This window comes from Apus apus, chromosome 10 (genome assembly GCF_020740795.1).
Source record: "Apus apus isolate bApuApu2 chromosome 10, bApuApu2.pri.cur, whole genome shotgun sequence".
Classification (NCBI taxonomy): Eukaryota; Metazoa; Chordata; class Aves; order Apodiformes; family Apodidae; genus Apus; species Apus apus.
In genome coordinates this window covers 19,790,455-19,812,902 of record NC_067291.1, presented here as the reverse complement: position 1 = coordinate 19,812,902, position 22,448 = coordinate 19,790,455, and the positions used below count along the sequence as shown (strand labels likewise).

Sequence of the window (22,448 nt, the reverse complement as noted above, 5' to 3'; positions counted from 1 at the left end):
AGGGTGGGACTGGATGGGCTTTAAGGTCCCTTCCAACCCAAACTAGCCTACAACTCTATGAAGGTTTTAGCTACAACCCTCAGTTCTCCAGTTTGTGCCTCCTGCACTGGTCTAGGGTGCTGAAGGACAGACATGAGCAGGCCTTTTGAGACTTCATGAAGCAGAAGGGTGTGAGCTGTTAATGCTTTAAACCAATTTTGCTTGCAGTTAAATCCTCAACTTGCTTGCCTGCCTTGGAAGCATCCTCTGAGTGCCTAAGACCCTTAAGATGCAAAACATGCCTTGAAATCCCAGCAGAGGCTTCCCATGCTCAACAAGCACTCGAACCCAGGGATCTGCACCAAGGCAGCCTGACCCACAGAAGAGCCTGAGAAACAAATGAGCAAACAAACGAGCAAACAAAGCAAAGCTTGTGCTGCCATGGCCGGGGGTGGCCGAGCCAGGGCCGTGAGCCGGAAAGCTGGGTGGCCCATCCCGCATCCCAGCACGGGCACCCAGGCCGTGCTCTGAGGTGGGATGGCTCGGGAGCCAGCCCAAAACTCCAGGAGTGAAAACACCCTGGGTTTCAAAGAGGACAGAGGCAGGAAAAAAAGCATTTTGGAGTCAGGCAGCAGTGAGGGCCAAGCAGGCCTGGGCCCCGCACAGTGCCAGCCCAGCCCTGGCCCGGCCCCCGCGCGCAGCTTGTTCTGCCTCCGAGGGGAAATCTGGTTCTCATTGTGGGCCTCTTGCAGCCTGCGTGGGGGGAAGAGCCTGCAGGGAAGGGCAGAGGGAGAAGGAGGGGTGAGAGTATCGGGATTAAAATAATATTGTGTACAAATCTCAATGAGAGGGAGAAAAAGGGGGAGAGGAGAGAAACTAACGTTTTCTGCAAGGCAGTGATGGAGCGGTAGCGATTTGAGCCCCAGCTGATCCGGGATTATCTTCTGGCTCTCAGAAATGTTCTGGGGTTGGTTGCTTTGTCCTCGTTTAAACCCTGATTGATCATATTGCCTCCATCCAGCCAGGGCAGCCCCTTCCCATCAGCCAGAGAAGGCAGCCCAAGAGCATCACCAAAATGAAGCCTCGTGTTTCACATGGACAACAAGCTCTCTGCTCACATAAACCTTCATGTTTTCTGCTGGGCTCTGAAAGCAACTCTCTTCAGCAGTCCAAGGCTTTGGGACGTGACAGCCCTTCCACTAGCCCTTCCTTTTTTTGCTGCTGCTTACGTATTTTAGAAGGAACAATTAACATTTGCAGCACGGTGGGATGTGCACGTGTACATCAGGCTGGATGGGAAAGGGCTTCCTGCCCCACCGTGAACAAAACCTGTTTGGTGACAGATCTGATCCAAAACGCAAAACACCACCACGTCAGACAGGTTCTCACATTTCTGCTTCAGAGATTAAATTACCTTTGGAAAAGACAGATTTCAAGCCAAAAAATCAGGAAACTTTCCAATATTATTTTTACTGTTTGACTTTTTAAAAATAATTCGTAAATAGCCATGGTCCAACTGCATCTCCTGGTTGGCTTCTGAGTGCAAAGATCTCAGTTTAATTTTCTGGGACCAACTATTCCTAAATCTCTCAACACCATGCAGGTCACCCACGGGCTCCTTTTGTCTCCTGCCAAAGCAAGCAGGAAAGGAGCAAGGAGGGAACCACATTTCAGACTCTATCAATCACAGAGACCAAACCCAGGGTGACCCAAACAACCCACAGCCCTGGGACAAGGCAACAAACAGCAGCTGGTGACCCCTCCAAAACACCCATCTCCACAGCCCCAAACACCTTGCTGGCCATGGGAGGCAAACTGCCCCAGTTCTGCATGCAAGCCTCATTTAGGATAATTAAAAAGATAGCTATACCCCCTGCTACATCAACATGTATGTATGTATGTATGTATGTATGTATGTATGTATGTATGTATGTATGTGCTTGGCTCCGTGCAGCCAGTGCGTGGGAAGGCTTCAGGGCATCCTTGTGTGTGCAGTACAGGATGGGGTAGGACTGTACATCAGCACACGTGAGGCCCTGAAGGAGCTCCAGCACTAGTTTCCTATCAGGAATGAGTCCTAGGCATCCAGTTTCCTTGAAGGCTTTGAAAAGCCATGCTCAGCTTGTCCTTCCTGCAGGTTTTCATGAAGTCATTAGCTGAGGCTTCCCCGCGAAGCAGCCGAGCTTCCCAGCCAGCAGAGCTCAGCATCAAACACCAAGTGCAAGCAGCCTTTGAAGCAAAGCCCTTCAAAGACAGACACATACCAAATCCACTGAGGGTTTTTTACACAAACAAACTCAGCATAGCAAGAGCAAAACTAATTTGCAAAGATCTTTAATGTTAAAAGTCTCAAATGACTGACCCTTTCAAGCCCAGCTGAATTCAATCCGAATTCAATGTGAAAAAGACCATGGATATTTCAAAATATCTGGCTCTGATTACCTGGAAATAAAAAAATAACTCTAATATTCTTGTTTCAGCGGCAAAGAAGCTGCTCAGAGTGCTCCTAGTCTAAAAACAGTGATATGCAAGTGACTTTTTTTTTTTAAAAAACATACTTTTGCTGACCTTTCCCTTTCATTAAAATAGCTCAACAATGGGGGGAAGAGCAACTCACCCCGTGTACAGGGTCTTTACCTTACTTTGTACTCGCAAAGGAATTTCCTTGCTCTCCCCTGGGGTGAACGTTTCCACAGCCACACACGCGAGTGGCTTTAGCAAAGTGGCCCAGGGTATCCCAGCAAATGGCTCCTGCACAAGGTGTACCATCAGCTCATGAAGGGACACAAAATAGCTCGAGTCTCCTCTTGCCCACCCCCTGTTCAAGGATCACCCTGTCCCGTGAGGACAAGAGCTCACACTGCAGGAGCACTGACTGCTTTGGCTGAACCAGGAGGACAAGTGACCTTTGGCTCTCAGCACATGGCACGTGACAGCATCCAACCCTCCCAGCAACATCAGCATGGCTACCTCAACCCAGCTCTTCCCCTTGCACCGGATCCAGCCAGCAGACTGAATGTGCCACGGATGAAACACTCGCCCAGCGTCCTCAGCTACACTGCCAAAACCCAGCAGGAAGCCACCTGAGAGGGAGCAAAAAGCCCCCAACCGGGTTTTGCAAACTGGAGCTAGCTAGAGCTGTCACCCTTGCCCAACTCAGGCCCCAACCATAAAACAAGCTCCACAATAGAGTTATTTTTTTTTTTTTTTTAAGTCACAAATTATTTCCAGCAGCAGGAGGGTGGAAGGATGCAGTGTGCTGGACCCTGCTCGCCGGCACCCAGCCAGTCTCATAAATGGTTGGCAGCCGGCAGAGCAGCAAACCCATTTCTATTGAAATGAGCTTGTTACTACTAATTTTTACTGGCTTCCCGGTTGATTCATAAAGTTTTCTTGTTGTTTTTTTTTTTTGTTCAGTTGGGGTTTTTTTTGCAGATCTCAGAAAGCAATTCCTGAGAAACTGGGGTAAAAACAAGCCCTGCCCCCCCCAAGGAAGACTGCTGCTCCTCAGCCTGGCACAGGCACCTACTTCCCTCCCAAAAACTATGGAGTTGTGTTTTCAGGGCTTCATAAAATCTTGTTAGAATGAGTTCTCTAGTTCTGAATAGGCCACAGTCTAGGTCTCATGGATTCAGATTTACCATTATCAGCCCCATGGCAGAAACAGCTCAAGACTTCAATGGCAGCTGCAGACACACTTTATATGGACAGCTTGGGTCTGGAACTCCCCTTTTTCACATCTGCTCCCTTTCCCCACAGCTGGATACACCAAGTTGTTGCACTAGACAAAACCCACCAGATCTAATCTTGGAGTCTGAGCTGTTTAGAAGCACCCGTGACTCTCAGCTGTAAGACTCAGTATAACTTTCACTCACACATCTCAACATCTGCATGGATGAGGGCTCCTCTTCTCAGATGGGCAAGAACAGTGCCAACATCACAAGGGCCACAACAGTTTTGCTCCATCAAAAACCCCAACAGAGAGACTGTACAATGCACTTACTACCATGACGGGCCCCTGGACAGGAGCAGAGAGCATCAGCAGCCACATCAAGCCCAGCAGAATCACAGAATCATTTTAGTTGGGTAAGATCTTTAAGACCATCAAGTCCAACCATAACCTAACACTAACCTAACTCTACCAAACACTCATCTAACTCTACCAAGTCTGACAATTAACCCATGTTCCTCAGGAACAAGCCCCTGCAGCATCACCTCCACCAGCATTTTTTATGTCTACAAAGTATTTCACAGTGTCTTTACAACTTAAGTTCAGCACTTCCCACACGTTTCGCTTATTACTTAGACCTAATTAGCATAAAGACCTTCCCCAACACATTTGCTTCCCTTTTCCAAGTGTGGGACCCTACAGAAACCCGCAGCACTGAGCACAAGGTGAGGCCTTCAGTGGAATCCCACAGTTCCCTTTCTGCAAAAAGGCAGGTTATGTCACAGCCTCTTGGGATCCTAAGAATGGGGAAAAATATTACAAATAGGTAACTTTCACATACAGCCCAAGAGTTTGAGGGCACAAGGATCTGTGGGTGCTACAGGGCTTGGGGGAAGAGGTGACAATGCTCCCAAAGGCATTGCTGGGGTCCAGTGACACACCAGCACTAATTCAGAGAGGAGGAAAAGCAAAGCCAGGGGAGTTCCCAGCCACTATGGGCCATGGTTGCCTTCCCTGCCACCAGTGTGGGACAGGCCAGGCTGGGATCCCACAGCCTTTCTGCAAAGAAGGGGAGATGAATCAGCTGCCTCATTCTTCTAAGTGGACAAACATGGGATTTTGCCAGTGCGGGATCTTACAAACAGAGCGTTGTCCAAGCGCAGCGCCAGGCACCCGCCCCAGAACAGGCCTGGCTTTGGAAGAGCCAGAAGGGAAACAAAAAAGGCAAGTGATGTGTTCTGAACAGCACATCTATCCCTCCAGGATCCACCTGTCTCTGGAGGAATAAACCTAAAGACAACACAGCATTGTCATCACCTGCTAACCAGACACCCAAGTGCTCCACCTCCCTGCAGGTATCTACAGGGCCATTTTTGCAAACCCTTCAGTCAATGCTTTTTTTCCTCATTCAACAGGCAACAGTGGATTGCATCACAATGTGTAAAAGCATAAAGCAACTGGGATTTTTTTTTAAAGTCTATAACATTCTTTGGCTCCTTGAATGGAAAAATCCTAGCAAATGAGACCTTAATAAATGGGAAGAGCTGAAAAACAGCCTTTCTGCTGGCGCGTTTCACTCCTGCTAATGGAATATGTAGATAAAACTGACACAGTTGTGTCTCAAACCCTTCCACAGTGTTGCTGTGAGAAATTCTGCCTGGGTATCCCTGGTGTGATCCTCTGTGCATCAAGAGATGCGCCCGCAGCAGGATGAAGCCTCCAACTCCTCCTCTGGCCTCTAAAACACAGCCAGGAAAGGCCTCCTGCTCTCCCAGGAACAGAAAACTGCTGTGAAGAAAAATACAAATTCTCTACTGATGCCTCTCTCCTGCACTGTTGGGAATTTGATTTTTTGGCAGGTTTTGTCCATGGGCTTTTATAACCTGAACTGCAAAATGCTGAGTTCACAGAGAAGCTTCACAGCCTGCCTGTTCCCAGCCAAAGTTTGCATCCCTGTGGAGAGGTAGGAACAGGTTGTATTGTATGAGGGAATTCAGGTCTGGCCATCAGAACTAATTATTACACATTAAAAAAACCAAACAACACAAAAATCCAAAACCAACCAAAAAACCCAGGAGAAGTGGTGTGTTTGTTTACCACCAGCTGAACAGTAAGTCCAGATCACAGCAATGGGGCAATCAAATTACTGTCAGGAGCCACTTGCCTTGAACCGGCTAATAAAAGGCTGATTAAGGAGATGCTCAGGCAGGAATAGGGCTTTGGTTTTAATTGCACTGATATCCCACGATGCTGCTGGTGTCTTCCCATAACCAAAACCTGGGATGACAAACTGAAGTGATGCTCAGGTTCTCACCTAAGGAAAAGACCTTCCAGGAAGGGACAGCAACACTTGGAAGTGCTGGGCTAATGGTTGGACTTGATGATCTTAAAGGTCTTTTCCAACCAAAACGACTCAATTATTCTATGAACACGCCCCAGCACTTCAATGCTGGAGACCCTTTAATCCCTGCTCCAGCCCCAGGAACTGTGAAGGGCATGACAAGTGTTCAGCAACTCTGGAAGAGGTCAGCCAAGACAGGCCTTTCCACGCAAAATGTTTCTGCTCTTACAGAAAACCAAACAAAAAACCAAAGGAGGAATTCAACAGTGGTCAGCATCCAAAAGCAGGACCCCAGTGCTGGCACTGCACAACTTTTCATCAACCTCCCTTCTCTCAGCACTCAGCCCTTGTAGCAATGCTTTTCTTCTGACTAAACACCTACTTCCTGCGAAAATCAACCAAGGGAAAGGCACAGAACAGGAGGAAGAGTGCAGCCCATGGTTGGGACAAGCACCACATAAATGTGATGCCCCATGAGCAAAGTGAGACCTCACTGATCCAATGTCCCTCCCCATTCTTCATTCCCTCTAAGAAGGACATGGAGCTGCTGGTTAGAGTCCAGAGGAGGCCATGAAAATGCTGGAGCAGCTCTGCTCTGGAGACAGGCTGGGAGAGTTGTGATTGCTCAGCCTGGAGAAGAGAAGGCTCCAGGGAGACCTTAGAGCACGTTCCAGTGGCTGAAGGGGCTCCAGGAAAGCTGGGGAGGGGCTTGGGACAAGGGCAGGGAGTGACGGATGAGGAGGAACTGTTTCAAGCTTAAAGAGGGGAGATTGAGATGAGATCTGAGGAAGAAATTCTTTGCTGTGAGGAGAAACCTGGCCTAATGGAAGGTGTCCTTGCCCATGGCAGAGGGTTGGACTGGATGGTTGATCCCTGCTGCCCCGGTTTTGTTTTGCCCTGCTGAACCACTCAATTCCCAGTGACCAGGGAGGCAGCCTGCTTCTCTCCTCCCTCCCAGAGACCCCAGCACAGCAGGACACATGGCAGGGCTGGGAATGCCAGCAGCCACGTGCCTAATCCCCTCCGATCCCAAGCACTTTGGAAGGACAAAGAGCCAAGTCTCCTTTGCCAGTAAACTGAACCTGCGGTTCCAGGGGCTTGAGGCACTTCAAAGCCGGCAGCAGCCCGGCCAGCGGCAGTAAAGGGATGTACTTTTCGGCTGCTGAGCAGCAAAGTAAAGTCCACACAAATAAGCAGTGTTCCAGAAAACCAGTTTTAACCATCAGCAGCTCCCTACGACCAGGGATGTTTTCATGAAAGGGTTGGTTTTTTTTTCCCCCCTCCTTTCCAGTTTGTCTTAGGGCGGTTTTTTTTCATTCCTTACTAAAACACGTCTCGAGCCCCAAGACCGCACAGCCCTTTTGGGTCTGAGCATCCTCCAGAGGTAAAATGCTGAGTTAGGTATTGGAGTCTGGGAAAGGAGGTGCCTTTGATGAACAGCAAATCTACAGACTTCAATCGTTTCTGTGAGCGCCACCGATTTAATAAGTTATTTCCGTGGAAAACCTTAGTAACTCAGTTATGAATCACACCTATAAACACCTCTCACTCATCAAAGTGCCACACAAAAAAAAATATCTATTACTGTAACCGTGAACACAAGCCTCTCTCTACAGGTCCCTGGAAGAAGCCAAAATTCCTCCTTCAAAACATTCACCATTTTCAAAGGCCATAAATACACTGTGTCCAGTCTTCAGCAAATCTGTTTAGAAACAAAAGCACAGGAGAAGGGAACAAGGAAAAGTTCAAAGACGCACCATCAGATACACACTATTTAAAAGACACAATCCAAGTTACATCAAAAGAACTTTTACTACCTAGAAAGCCACATCCAGATCCTAAGAGGGTGCAAAAATGTAATGTTTTGGCTACAAAGATTAAACTAATTTACTTTTAAGTAACTTGCTTACTTCCTGATGTTTCTTTTTTTAAGTGAGATGCTTAGGTGCTTGGGGAAGTGAAGGATGCGATGATCCTGTGATTCAAGGCCAAACATCATAACGACTCAATGAACCACAGACAAAAACATATTTTGTCTGGGTGTTGTACTTACTCCAAGAACTTCTAAGCTGAAAACATCCCAGCTAGCTGTGAAAAGTCATCCCAGTTCCAGGTAAAGGGAAGGAGGAAAGAACAACTCTCCTCTGCAGAAACATCCTGAGAAATTCAGTGTATTGCCTACATCAAAATGGTGCTCCCCAAATAGTGCCTGTGGTACCTTCATTTCAGGGCATCGTCCTGCCTGGCTCCATCACCACAAATTCTCCTTCAGAGCCAGAAGCTGCGTGTACACACCTAAATAAAGAGGTATCATCTGCAAAGCAGCTTTAATCCTGCACTAGGCATGGGGCCAAAGATTGATAAGACCAACCTTTTTCCACTCTCTGTGCACCAAGCAATCAGTGTTACTCCAGACAGATGATCCTACAGCTCCAGCAGATTATTTACTTATTTTTACTCCATTTTCTGGACTAGGGACAGCTCTGATTGTCCACATCTTTCTAAGTATTGTCTGTTTCGGAGGGCTAAAGCAGTAGTATCAGCCATCATAATAACTGAAGAGCAAAGATGTTCTTCCCTGTGAAGTGATGCAAGCAATGGAAGGTGACATGGGAGACGTCAGCTCAATTCAGCTGCCCCATCTACCCTATGAACATTACTGATTCCCTGGTTCCTCACAGGGAAAAGCATGTGGGAAGAATGGAGTACACCACTGTTTCATCAGCTCAGATGAAGAACGTCACTGGAGCTGTCTCAACTGAAGATGGTCTTCAGGGTGGGCAGGTCCTTGGGACACAGCAGCCCTGGTTACACACAGGGTGCTGTGGAGGCTCCCTCCCATCCTCCCCCCTTGACACCATCAATACGATGGAGAAGGACACTGCTCTCACAAAGCCTCTGTACAGCTAATACCAAAGGGACGAGTCCCCGTCTCCCAGTCCAGAAGATAGCTGCCCTCAGAGAAGACAGTATTTTTGGAGGCTGGTAATGATGCTGCGCAGGATGCAAAGCCTCCAAACAACCTTTATTTCCCTCCTTGGCAGACCTTCAGCACAAACCATCTCTTTTCCCACCTCCAGCAAATTACCCAGTGGTCCCTCACCCTTCTCTTCCCCACGTTACTACTCCGGCTCAGCTCCAAATTGATTTTGAGACCAAAAGTTTGCATTGCAAGCTCCTAACTTGGTGGATATTTTTCATGAACGGGTGTCACTTGGTTTGGAAACCCCTGTACAGCTGCACAGCCACAGCTGAAACTTCATCCTCTGTCCAGATGCCCATGCTCTGCACGGACAGGGTCACCAGCTTCCTCAGACAGGGTGCTGGGTACTGGTGGCAACACAAGAGTTTATGTCATTGAAGTGTGGTCATCAGCCAGCTCTACAAGAGCAAGCTCCTGATGACCTCAACACTATGGCTGTTGGGTTTGGTGGTCCACCCTGAGTTGCTCTTCAGAGCTTCAATGAAGAAACAACTATGCAGACGGAGCATCTTCCCTGGCCTTGATCTAAGGGGCTCCTTCTTCAAGGAGGTATATAGGTATTCAAGGTATATAGGGGTGTATTGATTCAGTCTCAATGCTCTGGGCAACATCTTCAGCTGTCTGTCAACAACCCAAGTGAAGCACTCTCTGCTGCATTATACATTCCTCATGGACAAAGCACTGTCATCAACAGCCTTTGGACACAAGGAGCCTGCTAGCTGCAGGATTAATGATAGCTTTCCTCCTCCTTCTGCTCCAAAGTGTTTGAACTCCAGGAGCTGCCACCCACCATGGCAAGCACAAACACAATGCAAGAATCAACTCAGAAACTGACATTTGTTGGAGAACAAAAGAGCACACCTGCATCTCTCCAAAGGGGACAGGCAATGAAAGCCTGGGGATGTCAACTCCCAAAGCTTCTCTACCTCCCCTTTCAGGGTTTAATTCCATGATTCACCCTGTAGTTCGCAACGTTGCCTTTGATGTCAACCCCAGGCAGGGCCAGAAGCTGCACAAGAACAAACCCCAAGTGGAGGCAGGTTGTTGTTTTGAAGTTCTCCCACCCATTGGGAAGGATGCTGTGGCACGGTCACGCTCTCCGATGGGGATTCCAACATTTGCAGCCATCCACGGTCACGTGAGAAAAACCTTCACACCGAGCAAAGAATTCCTCTCTGAACTAACGACACTGGAAAATAGATGCACTTTATTTCCCGTTGGCAAACTACAACTATGGAGGAAAAATGTTTAATATAAAAACATCTGACAAAGCACCTCCAGGATGTATTTTTTTGCATCAAAGAAGTAGCTCTTGGCAACGCCCGCACTCCTCCGACAAGGAGGGTTTTTAGCCAAACCCTGATTGTTATAGACTGCGCAGGGTGAGACACGCCAGCAAACTTAAAGTTAAATATGAAAGAAAAAGGAAACCAAAACCATTACTGGCCCAAATAAACATCTGTCTGTGATTAAACTGGATGCACAGATATGCTGTGCTCTTTTTTTTTCTTCTTAATGGATTTATGCTTCTGCATTAAGAAGGGGAGAAGAAAAAGGACTAAAAAGCTCCACAGCACTGCCAGTCAGACCCATCCTGCAGCCCCCAGCCCAAGGTCCTGCTGGGTCAGACCCATTCCGCAGCTCCCAGCCCAAAGTGCTGCCAACCTGAGCCAGCACTGCAGTGGGAGCCCAGCACCGAGTCACACCAAAGCCAGAGGCAAGCATCAGAAGTTGCAAAACCAACATTTCACCCCCCAAAGAAATTGCTGCCTTATTAATGAGAAAAATATCTTCTTTTTTTTCCTGTTAACAGGTCATTTCACAAGCTCTCCCCCACTCTGGAAAGGGCAATGTTTGCCCAGTTTCCACACATATCCGCCCTACATATTTATAGGCTTTTTTTTTTCCTACTCCTAACACACAGGATCTTCATAAATTTCCTTGTTAGCATAAATCCTTGCAGTCTGTTATTTCTGGGGGGAGAGGAAGAGAGACATTCACCTTCTCCATTCAGCAGATTTTAAATATGCTTCCTTGAGTTCATCCTAAATATTGCTGGAAACAGAAAAAACCCTCTGGCTCTGGCACCGTGGCATCACTTCAGGGAGCTGAGTCACCAACTGGGATGGATGGGCACGTTCCTGCCTTCCTTCCTTTGGGGGTATAGGGACCCTGCTCCCCAAATTCAATACCCTCGGTCCCACCACCACCCCACAAACAGCTTCTCCACATTCCCAAGCCTTGAAAAAATCCAAAATAATTTAAATCAGCTCCAACCCATTTGGTCTCCTCTCTGTGTCAAATCTACAATTATCCTCCATCAACTTCGGAAGGGATAACATGAAGTAAGTCACTGAGCAGATCCCATCTCTACATGAAGCCTGTCATCTTCTAGGCATTGGGAAAGCTGCTTGGAGCAGACTCAGGCATGTGCTTCCACTTCTGGGGAAGGCTGGCCACCTCTCCAGAGTGGGGAGAGAACTTAATCACCCCTCCAGCAAACCACCAACTCACAATTTCTTTTGGCTGCATGTTCCCAGCTACAAATGGGTTCCTCAAAGCTGAAACTCTTGAAGAGTTTGAGCACATGGGAAGTGAATTGATTTCAAAGTCTAACAGAAAACAGACTGTTAGAGTTATTTGCTGATAACTCGAAAGAAGCACCCTCCCTGGCCTCCTGCAAGTCCTCTTGCTGCTGGTGCAAACCACACTCTTCTGCCCTTCTCCTGTTCCCGGCTCTCATTTCTCCCCTGGTAGCACTTTTTTCTTCACTGCCAAGGTGCCATGCCCAGCTCCAAGCTGGATGTCCGCCCTCCGGAAGGAGCCTTTTCCCTCTAGAAAACTTGCCTCCAGACTTGTGGGCAACATGGGATCACAAAGGCACTTCCATCCCACCATGAACCTTTCCACACAAACACTGGGATGACTCCCAGTCAAGTGAGGAGTAAAGGGCAGACACAGAGGGACACACAAGACAGGCTCTGCTGGTGAGTCGCTCATTTGGAGGAAAACCAGCTACCGTGAGAGCTCAGCACTGACTGCTGCAGGCACTGTCTTCAGTATCTTCCATGGAGACACCCAGCAGTGTAGGACCTCTGCATGGCGGCTGGGGACTTTGCTGTGAGGCAGCAGTGAGCTGCACCCATCCCTACCTGTAGGCTCCTACAGCTAATTACTCATCCTCATTTATTATTGCTCCAAAGAAAAGCGATGCACCAACATCTCTACACTCTCTAGAGGATAGACAAGAGCAGTGGTCAGATCACCGTGGAGATCTACAAAAGGCTTCCAAGCAGCAACACCTTCTGTCCTCCTAGCTGTATTCAACCCTTCCCCTCCTCAGAACCTCCACAATCTACAGCCATCACTAGCAAAAACTCTGGCTGTGACTTGCAGAATTCATGGGGTTGTTTTAGCCAGAAAGACAGATGAAGCGCACAGTGCAAGGGGCACACCAAGGAGCATGATCTTTAAGAGAGAGTCTTCCCCAAGGAAAGCCAAGGACAGCCCTGTGGGATTTAGGAGAAGACAGGGAATGCCGTGGCCCACCCCATCTGCTCCAGCACGTCCCCACTGTATGGAACCAGTTCCCGCAGCAGCAGCGCGGCCCTCTACAAGCCTGGCAAGTCTAACGGGTACAGCAGCTTCTTGGCATGTGCTGGAGGAGCCAAGTCTGAGGGGAAAAAAAAAAAATTACTACAAATGTTCCACCAATTATGAGTCATGGGGCTGAGCTTTTGTTTCTGCCTTGATGGATTTTGCCCTTTCCCTGGTATTTTCCCGGCTCCAGCCTGGGGAGCCATGGGGACGCCGACACCAGCCAAGGCTCTGCCAGAACCCAGGGGACCAGCACAACCCTGGCCAGAAGAACCACCTGGGCTTGGAATACAACTTCCAGAGCAGCTGGTTTTTGTCACCTCTGCTTCCCAGGCATAGATGGCTCCAGAAATAAAGCAAATGAGGAAAAGATGAAGCCCCTCTTTGTAACCCCACAAGCCTGAATGTGACACTGCATGAGCTCAAAAGATGGAACCATCAGGATCAAATGTCTCCAGGTGCCTTTCCCCACCAAATCAGATCTTCCCAAGCCACTGCACCTCACCGAGAAATCAGGAACATCCCCAGCCCAACTACATGTGCTCCTAAAACCTGCTCTCTAGGGAACTGTTGTGACTGGACACCAATTCCTGGACAAACAGCTTCATTTAATGACCCAAACACTTCGATCCTCAGATGAAGAGGACTCTGGGGTATCATCCATCAATCTGGCTCACAACACAGAAGGTCACATCCGCACAACTACTCAGAACTTGTGCTTCCAGTTCACATGGACTGTTATTCCAAATTTCATAGCGAGCTTGCTAGTTTATTCAAGACTTCTTCCTATTTTTTAAGACCAGTATTCCGGCTATGAAAAGGTTGACTTCAAAAACAGGTTGGGTTATTTTTTTTTTTTAATTGATACCTATGAGAGAGATGATCTTCAACTTCAATCTAAAACTTCCTGTTTAGAAGTTCACCAAGTAAACAAGTAACAGGGAAAGAATGGTTCTCTTTGTTATCCAAAATTGAGTTTTGTGGTTTTAGTAGCAAAAGCCTTTTTGATGATCAAAGCTGAAGCAATAAATAGTAGTGGCTTGATGCTAGATCCAAAATGTACTTATTTTTGGAACAAGAGTTAAATGCACATTGAGCTCCTTCAGTACAGACAAGAAAAGGCAGGAAGACCCTGTGCTTTGTGCACCCTTTACACAGACCTACATTTCAAGCTGACCTATTAAATAAGCTGAAATGGACAATAAACAAACTGAAATATGGCAGATCAACTTGAGTCTAAGTGGGTTTTTTCCTTTTACTTCCCTGTGATGACAAGTATGGGTTAACTTCAGCAAAGCTCTTATCCTCTTTCAGCAATCATGAGCACTGGGGAAAAATAAATCACCCAGCCCCAGACTCTTATTAAAAGTTACACCACTGGAAACTATACAGGGGGAGAGGAGGTATCCAATTTCAGTACAATCTCAGTCACATGTTATCATTATATTGTTAAGTAAAAGCTAAAATCTCTCTTCTATTCCAGAAAATCCACCAGATGTCCCATAAAGAGCTCAGCTGCGAGAGAAGCTGAACCATTACATCCTCAGGAACCCCAGTTTTTCAACGCAGCTGATATAATTAATCGCAATTACCAAGTTACAATAAAATCCATGGGCATGGGGAGCTTTACGGACGTGTATCCACCCCGAGGAATGTTCGTTAGGCACTGCTAGCAGATATTTATTATAGCATAACCCCAAACGATCCAACTCCTGGCTATCAATTGTTCCCCTGCCACGGACACTTGGCAGCACAACAAAAGCGAGGCAGGCCGGCACGCGGCAACAGCGACCGCGGCAGGAGAACCTGAAAGGAGAAGGGAAAATCCCCAGAGGGGAACGCGCCACCACACCGTGACACCACGGTGCCGTGCTGTCTAAATGCTCTTCAGACTGCCACGGAGTCAGGATCAGCTTAAACATCCCAAGGAAGTCACAGGTCTCACCAAACCGGTCACAAGCTTTTGCAAGCAGAGAATGAGAAGCAAAAAGCTGTGGCTCATGGACCCAAGGGTTCCCTCCACCACCGACTGAGAGCATCTCCCAGAGGGAGCAGCAAACCCTATCCATGCACTCAAGCAATCTGGCAACTCAGCACCAAGGTGCCCAAAGTCCTACCCCACCACAAAGCCCATCTCAACTGCTGAAGGAGGCACATGGGACCTCACCAGGATGAGGACCAGTCAGTGTTCATCAGTTCTCAGACCATTAACCAGACCATTTATTATAGAGAAATTAAACCTGGTCCTACAGACGGGTCCTTCCTGCCCTCCACACAGCCAGCCTGGGACAGGACACTCAAGATTTAAGACATGAAACAATCACAGCAGCCAAAACCCAACACCATCAAACGAAAGCCTCAACTCCCGGCCTGCCTGCAGGTAAAAGCACCCCAGGCCTTACAGAGCACCATTAAATGAATGAAAGGTTGCAAGGGTGGGGCAGAGTGAAAACCAGGACCTAATTATGCAAAAGCTTTGTTCGGGTGCTTCAGTGGGATGGGAGCTGGGAGCCCTGCTCCCAAAGGCAGGGTTTGCACTGCAGGGCCAGGACCCAAGAGGTAACACCAGCTGGGCAGACTCGGCAAGAACCACCAGCATTTGAAACGGCCTCATGGCTCCCTCCACCAGAATGGTGACTGGGTACAGCCCAGCCTTATGCCAGCCCACAACCCCAGGGCTCAGGAGAGGTCCTGGTGGCTTCCGTGGGGGACATGCATGGTCCTGCAGCCACACCACTTGTCCCAGCACACTCGTCCCACACACAGCTTCTTATCACAACCCATAGAGCGCAGACATCTCTGAACAATCAACTCAAATAGCTGCTCTTTTCTTCCTTCTTTTCACACCAAGAATGTAAATGAACAAGAGCACCATGACCCCCTGGGTCCTCCTGCATCCCTGCCCCAGCCACCAGCTCCCCAGCACGTGTGGGAAGGCGCAAACATCTGCCAACCTGAGAAGTCTCCGGGTGTGACGTTGGGCGAGTTTGTAGCCTCTGTTTCAGTGTAAGACAACGTGGAATCTGATAGATCTGGGGGAAAAAAAAAAAAATAGAAAAAAAAATAAGCATTTTTGTCCTCTTGTCTTTGCAAGTACTACATGAGCACTTGAGCTTCCTGTCACCAGCCCACCTCTCCCCAAGAGAAACTCTTCACTGGGCCAGAAAGCAGCGATTAACTTTGTACCTCTACCATGCAAATGCAAAGTCTGAATTGCTTCGACCACAAAAATAACTGCAGTTAAGTTGATCAAACAAGTAGGAACTTGGTGCTTACTGGATAAAGTTACATTAAGCCTCTAAACAATTCATAGTTACTATACTTAATTATCACCATTAAAATTCTTGAAGCTGTTTATTCTTGCTTCCTTCCTTCCTTCCTCTTTGCTGAAGCGAAGGAAACCTTGTTTTAACAAGTTAAGAGTCTTTGTTATTCTCTCTTGCTTACACCCCTCTAATTAACTGCTCAACTGTTTGCTCACAGATTAACTATTATTTTACCAATCAAACAAGCCACTGAAGCAAATTTCAATCCCTGGCTGTTGTTTTAATAGTCACGTGTCACTCACTATCATCTCTCCCTGCAGCACAAGCAGTTTCTAAAGGGAATTAAGTTGGAAGTGGGAGCATGGGGAAGGACAACTCCATTTTTTCTCCATACCTAACAAAAAACAAACATTGGGGAAAAAGCCATGACCTGCAAATTTTGCTTTGCAAGATGCTCTGGTCACTGTCCTTTGTTGCAGCGTGGCTGCAGGAATGAAGGAGCTGGTCCCTCTGACAGGCAGTGGGTGCAGGAGTGTTGGTTGCAGGCAGCTGCCAGGCCTGGCAGGGCAGGGACTCACCTTTGGCATGGGCAGCTCCCACCCTCCCTTGGGGCAGGGTGGGACACACAGGCACGCTGTCCTGCTCCTACGTCCTGGCAAACCCTGCCTCCTGTCTCCTCCCTGTCCCTGCAGCTCGCCTCGGTCATTCCCCTCCATAAATCAGAGCCACCAACCACAGGATGAAAAGAGAAATCCCACACTCCTGACACAGCCACCAGTCCTGACAAGAATCCCAAGAGGGGCATGCGATTCCTCCCTTCCCTCCTGCATCTTTGCTTCCCGTTTGCTTGAGCAAGAAGTGGGCTCTGAGAAAGGATAGTCAGGATGTGGTGATGCCAATTCAGAACATCTCCACCCTCCCACCCAAGGCACTTTCATTAGGCTATTTAAAAAAAAGCTTTTATAATTCATCAGGAGAAGTGAAAAAAACATTCAGAAATGACAGAGCACTGGGTTTCAAAGAGTTTATGTCTCATTTTAATAAAGAGAGGAAGGGTAATAGCAGGTTCCTCCGTGGTGCTGAGCAGCCAGGGCTTGATGGAAATGGCACCCAGGAGCTCCCATTCCCCCTCTGCTCTGTCACCCCACAGATTACACACGCAGACAGGGCACGGCGTCAGGTAACCTTTCATTACGCCTTCATTTAAAATAGAGCTCCGTATTATTTTGGAAAATATGCATGTGTCTACACCATAATTTGGTATGATAAACTGACATCCATTTACTTCTTAAAACCTGTCAGCTGATGCTTGCTCAGAAATAATGAGCAGCCATAAAATCCCGACGTGTTGGCTTCTGCCTGACGTGCTATGTAGGGATGTCTTCAAACCAGTACCAGCACTGCACCATGAAAGAGCTGCCAGGAGATCAAAAGAGAGAAAACACGTACCCAGTGGCTTTTGCTCATCATTAGGAGACAGCCGAGAGTAGGGAGGTGGTGGAGACTCTGGAAGAACAAAACTTTATGTTAGTGCTCTGTGGGGTTCTTCAACGAAACCCTCGTGCTTTCTCTTTCAGGGTAGGAACTGTTCCAACCTTATAAAGACTCAATGGAAGAAAACCCACTTGGAACCAACTGAAGAACAAGAGTTTTCCAAACCGCTGAAAAAAGGGGGGCTCCACTGTGGCCTTTCAGAGCAAGCTTTACCACTGAAAGTGCTGCAGTTCTCCTGCAAACCCCATTACCCTGTCTGGATACCCACAACCCACAGCACACAAAATGGCACCTTGCTGCCGAAGAATGATGCTTCCATCATCTGTGTTGGAAGACAACCCTCCAACCATGCCTCAAACACACGCTGAGCTCCCCAAACACATTACAAGGACTGAAAAAGGGTGCTGGATGATCAGACACTCCTCTCTCAGCTTACAAAGCCTGACACCAGGGGCCAGGCTGGCTTCAGCTACTGAAGTTACGCTGGTCCATCCCAACACAGGCTCCACAGCAGAGGCCTCTCATGATCCCGCTCACCCTGACCTTGGTTCAGCCAAGTTCCCAAGCACACGTTCAGCTTCAAGCAGCAGCACATCAGCAGTCATGCACTTAAAGTTAAGCAAGTCCTTCAGAGTGCTTTGCTGAATCAGGTCATCTAACTGGCTCATGCCGCCCTTGCAAAAGTCAAGATCACGCAAAAGGCTGACCGAGGTCTTCCATCAACTTCGTGCACTGGTCAGTGAGGTTTTTTTTTTTCCTTCAGAACTATGGCAGTGCTATGTTTCTTGAATTATAACTTGCTAAAATTGAGCAGCATGCAGCTGGCTGGGCTATCATGGCAGCAACTTTAAGCAGACACTGACTTTAGTGAGACATTGTCCTGAGAAGTCAGCAGCACCACACTGACCCCAGACTACTGAAACAAGGGTGTGCTCCTCAGCTCCCCCACAGACCCAAGCACAAGGCACTGAGCCACACAACAGCAGCTCAGCCTGCGTTTGCTCAATAAGAACAACCTCAGCATCCCCCCATGATGGCTCTGGGATGGCCCCTGGTCGTTTATTGCTTCTATGAAAAAGTTCCTCATCTCCCCTCATCGAGCAAGCGGCCCAGCAGCAAGGTGCTCTTTTCACAGGGTACTTAAAGAGCCTCAAATTAAAAAAATAATGGTGCCAAAGTCCCAGTCTGGATGTAACACAACTTGTGCCACGCGCAGCGGGGTTGGTCCTGCGCTGGGGTGTTTTCACACCACTCAGCTCTGTCACCCCACAGAAAAGTGAGTGTCCAACGCAAACGGGGACGGTCTCTGCAGAGAGTCATGCAAACACTTGAGGAAAAGGGCATCAAGGCCCTTCCCGAGCTCCCGCCGCCGTCCCCAGCGCCGGGGCGGAGCGGGTGGGGCCCTGGCACAGACACCCACTATCAAACCGATAAGAGCCACTCGAGAAAAGCTCTGCTCTCTACTACTCCCTGCCCAGGGCTTGCAGCCACACACCGCTGGGAAAACAACCCCCGCTGCAGGAAAGTCACTGGGAAACTCTGCCCGGTTCTAAACTGAACGCCCAGTCCCTACAACTGCACGCCTGCTCCAAAAAAAAAAAAGCAAGCTGCTTCCAGCCTCTAGCGATCTTCGAGGGAAGCACGCCCAGCATACAAGTTTCTTTCAAAGAAATGATGCAAAACCAGGCAGGATCCCGGATTGCAAAATAAATTATTAAAAAACTAAAATTGAAATCAAAGCTCTTGCCAGGAAAGGGCCCGTCAGCAGGAGGTCGGTGTCCTCCGCCGTCCCTCTGGCCACGGGGGGGGCAAAAAAAGTTAGAAAAGCCTGAGAAGTGCCCGGGTTCCAGCTGCCGCCGGTTCCACGCGGGTCCGGGGCATCCCCCGCGACCCCCCCCGACCCCCGCCCGCTGCCCTCGGCGGGGCCCTGCGGCTTTAAGCCGGGGCGGTAATTGCCCGGCTCCGCGGCCGCTCCGATAACCAGCGAGCCAGCCTGGCGCCAGCAGGATGCAAACTGCATATTATCGCCCCTTCTGCACCTAAATAGCAGGGGAACCTCGGCGGGAAGAGGGGGGGGGATAATAAAAGGCTTTTCAAGCACAACTGTTGGCTGAGGAAGGGGGGGGGGGAACGGGGGATGCCGGCTCGGGGAGGGAGACCCCGGACCAGGCGCATCCCGGCCGCGCATCCGCGCTGCTGCGCGGGTTCAAAGTAAGCCAAGGAGCCAGTAGCCCTAAACAGAGGGGGGGGAAAGACCTCGACCGCCCCCCGCCCCCCCCCCCCCAATCCCTCGGCTCCTCACCTGGCCCACAGAGGCGGCTGAAGTGGTAGGGGTTACAGCAGACGGTGGGTCCGTCGGCGACGCCGAAGCTCTGACACTCGCAGAGGGGTTTCAGCTCGGCAGGGTGCTGCAGGTCGGGCCAGCGGAAGAGTTTGCCCAGGAGCAGGTGGGGGGGTGCAGCCTGGCCCCCCAAGCGCACCTCGGTGCGGGCCACCAGCACGCAGCCGCTGGGCATCCCCCCGCGGGACTCCACCGCCTCCAGCAGGCTGTCCAGCGAGCGCTCCTTCAGCCGCTTCAGCAGCGAGTAGGTGACGGCCTTCAGCTCCTGCTCCAGCAGCAGCAGCCGCGACCGCCCTTCCCGGCCCCGCCGCTCCGGGGAGCCGCCGTCGGTCGCGCCGTCGGGGCTGGGGGGGCCAAAGGCGGCGGCGGGGGCCTGGGGGTCGCCCGGTTCCCGGTCCGTGAAGAGGCAGCAGGTCACCGTCCGGCCGTCGCTCTCCTGCGCCCGCCGCGGGCTCTCCCCCTCGGCGCCCTCCCGTCGCGGCGGGGCGCGGAACCGGGCCCCTCGCCGCTCCGCCATGGGGTCCCCGCGGCGCGGAGCCGCCTCGCCCGCCCCGCCGCGCCGCTCCTCCGCCTCCCGCAGTAAGCTGCGCGCTACCGCGCGGATCTCCGCCGAAGGGTTTTTCTCCGGGATTTTAAAACTACCGGTGACTCCGAGGTCGTGGCCGCTCCTGGCGCTCCCATCTCCGCCGTCCCTGTCCGGAATGACGCGGCTCCTCCAAAGTCGCCGCACCAGCCCTGAGCGTTTGGACCTGAACATACGACACGGTGGCGGCCGGGGGTCGCGTCGCTCTCCGCCGCCACCCCCCGCCCCGCCACCCCCCTCCGCGGGGCTCCTCGCTCCGCCGCCGGCTTTATCTCATCTCAGACCCGCCGCCCTCGCAGGGCTGCCCGCAGCACCCGGCGCGGCGGTTCGTTTCCCCGCGGCCCTGCCCAGCGACTCGCCGACGGCCCGCGGCGGGGCCGCACCATGGGGGAGGCGGCGGGGAGGGAGCGCGGAGCGGGCATAGACGGCGCCGCGGGGGTTGCGCCGACGCCTGCGGCGGTGCGGGGCCGCTCCCGTGGCGGCGCTGGGGCTCGGGCGCGCCGCGCCGTGCCCTACATCGGCTGCCAACGCGGAGCCAGGCGGGGAGCGGCGGGGGCGGCCGGCGGGGGCGCGGGACGGGGAGAGCCCGGGGCAGCGCTCGGCTCCAGCGCACAACGGGGGCGCGGGGAGCGGGCGGGGAGGGGGGCGGGAATGCCCCGGCGGGGGACGGGCGCTGGGAGGTATCGGGTCCCTTCGGCCAAAAATCGTAAGGAAAAAAAAAAAAAAATTAAAAAAAAAATTTGAAAAAAAAAAAATTGAAAAAAGAAAAGAGGTATTAAAAAAACCCCGGCAGCCCAGCAGCAGAACCCAGAGCGCAGGCCGGTGTCAGCACGTGTTGTAGGTATCCCAGAGCGCGGCCGGTGGTCCCGGCGCTGGGGCCGGTGGGGCCGGTGCCGCTCCGCTCCGCGCCGCTCCCCGCGCGCCGCCGGGGCCGCCGCCGCCTCCTCCGCGCTGGCTCGCGCCGCCCTCCCGCCCTCGCTGGCTTTTGTGTGTCTGGGGCGCGCGCGCAGGGCCCCTCGCGAGCGGCGGCGCGATTGGCTGCGGCCCCATCATGTGCCAGTCTAGACACTTTGGCGGCTCCGCGCGGCACCGGGCGTTGCGCAAACACCGGCTCCGGTTTCTCAACTCTTAAAGGGACAGGCACACGCATGAAACCACCCCCCCCCCCCCCCCGCTTTTCCCCTCGGGAAAGCGCCTTTCACACACTCCCCCCCTTCCCCCATTCCTCAGGGATGTAGATGTTTGAGAAAAAGGGGGTGGGCTCACCGCGGCTGCCCCGGGGAAAGTGGGGGAGCAGCTCTGCCCTGGGGACAGGCTGGGAGAGTTGGGGTGTTCAGCCTGGAGAAGAGAAGGCTCCAGGGAGACCTGAGAGCACCTTCCAGTGCCTGAAGGGGCTCCAGGAAAGCTGGGGAGGGGCTTGGGACAAGGGCAGGGAGGGAGAGGACGAGGGGGAATGGATGAAAACTGGAAGAAAGGAGATTGAGGTGAGACATGAGGAGGAAATTCTTGACTGTCAGGGTGGTGAGACCCTGGCCCAGGTTGCCCAGGGAAGCTGTGGCTGCCCCATCCCTGGCAGTGTTGAAGGGCAGGTTGGATGGGGCTTGGAGCAGCCTGGGCTGGTGGGAGGTGTCCCTGCCCATGCAGGGGGCTTGGCCTAGGTTATCTGTAAGGTCCCTTCCCACCCAAACCGTCCCATCAAAGTAGGTCACAGCGACGCCGTGGCAACGCAGGGGTTAAAGACCCCCCCCCGCCCCCCCCGCCGGAGCCGCGGCGGCGGGACACACCCCCGCGATGTATCAACTTGTCCGCCGTGGCAAAAGTTCAGGCCCGGCGCGTTCCCATTGGTTCGCCGCCGCGTGACGCGCGGAACCGCCGCCGCCGATTGGTCCGGATCCCTCCCCCCCCCCCCGCGCCGCGCGCCGTGCCCGTGAATGAAAGACATTCCGCGGGCGCCGCGGGCCGCGCCGCGCTGGGTCCTCGTGCCCGTGTGCGCCGCGGCCCCGGGCGGGGGGGGCAGGCCAGGCGGGAGGGGGTGAGCGAAGCCCCCCCACTGTCCCCTCAGGCGGCTTGGTGTCGCGCGTGGGAACCTTGCTGAGAGCAGCAAGCATCGTCCCAAAAACCAGCCGCGGAGGGGGGAAAACTTTGCTAATGAAAAAAAAAAATAATCAATCTTGGTAATTTATTTCCCAGCTAG

At 51.4% G+C, this 22,448-nt stretch overlaps 1 protein-coding gene across 1 annotated transcript in view; it reads right to left on the bottom strand.

The window, feature by feature from the left end:
- SMAD6 (SMAD family member 6) overlaps positions 1-21,218 on the bottom strand; it is a 41,470-nt gene extending 20,252 nt beyond the window's left edge. Inside the window, exons 1-3 of the mRNA XM_051628954.1 lie at positions 19,633-21,218; positions 17,286-17,342; positions 15,525-15,602 (exon numbers count right to left, since the gene is read on the bottom strand). Coding sequence (XP_051484914.1) covers positions 15,525-15,602; positions 17,286-17,342; positions 19,633-20,428 — 931 coding nt within the window. The 5' untranslated portion in view covers positions 20,429-21,218. The remainder of the gene's footprint in view (positions 1-15,524; positions 15,603-17,285; positions 17,343-19,632) is intronic.
- Between the last annotated feature and the right edge of the window lie 1,230 nt (positions 21,219-22,448).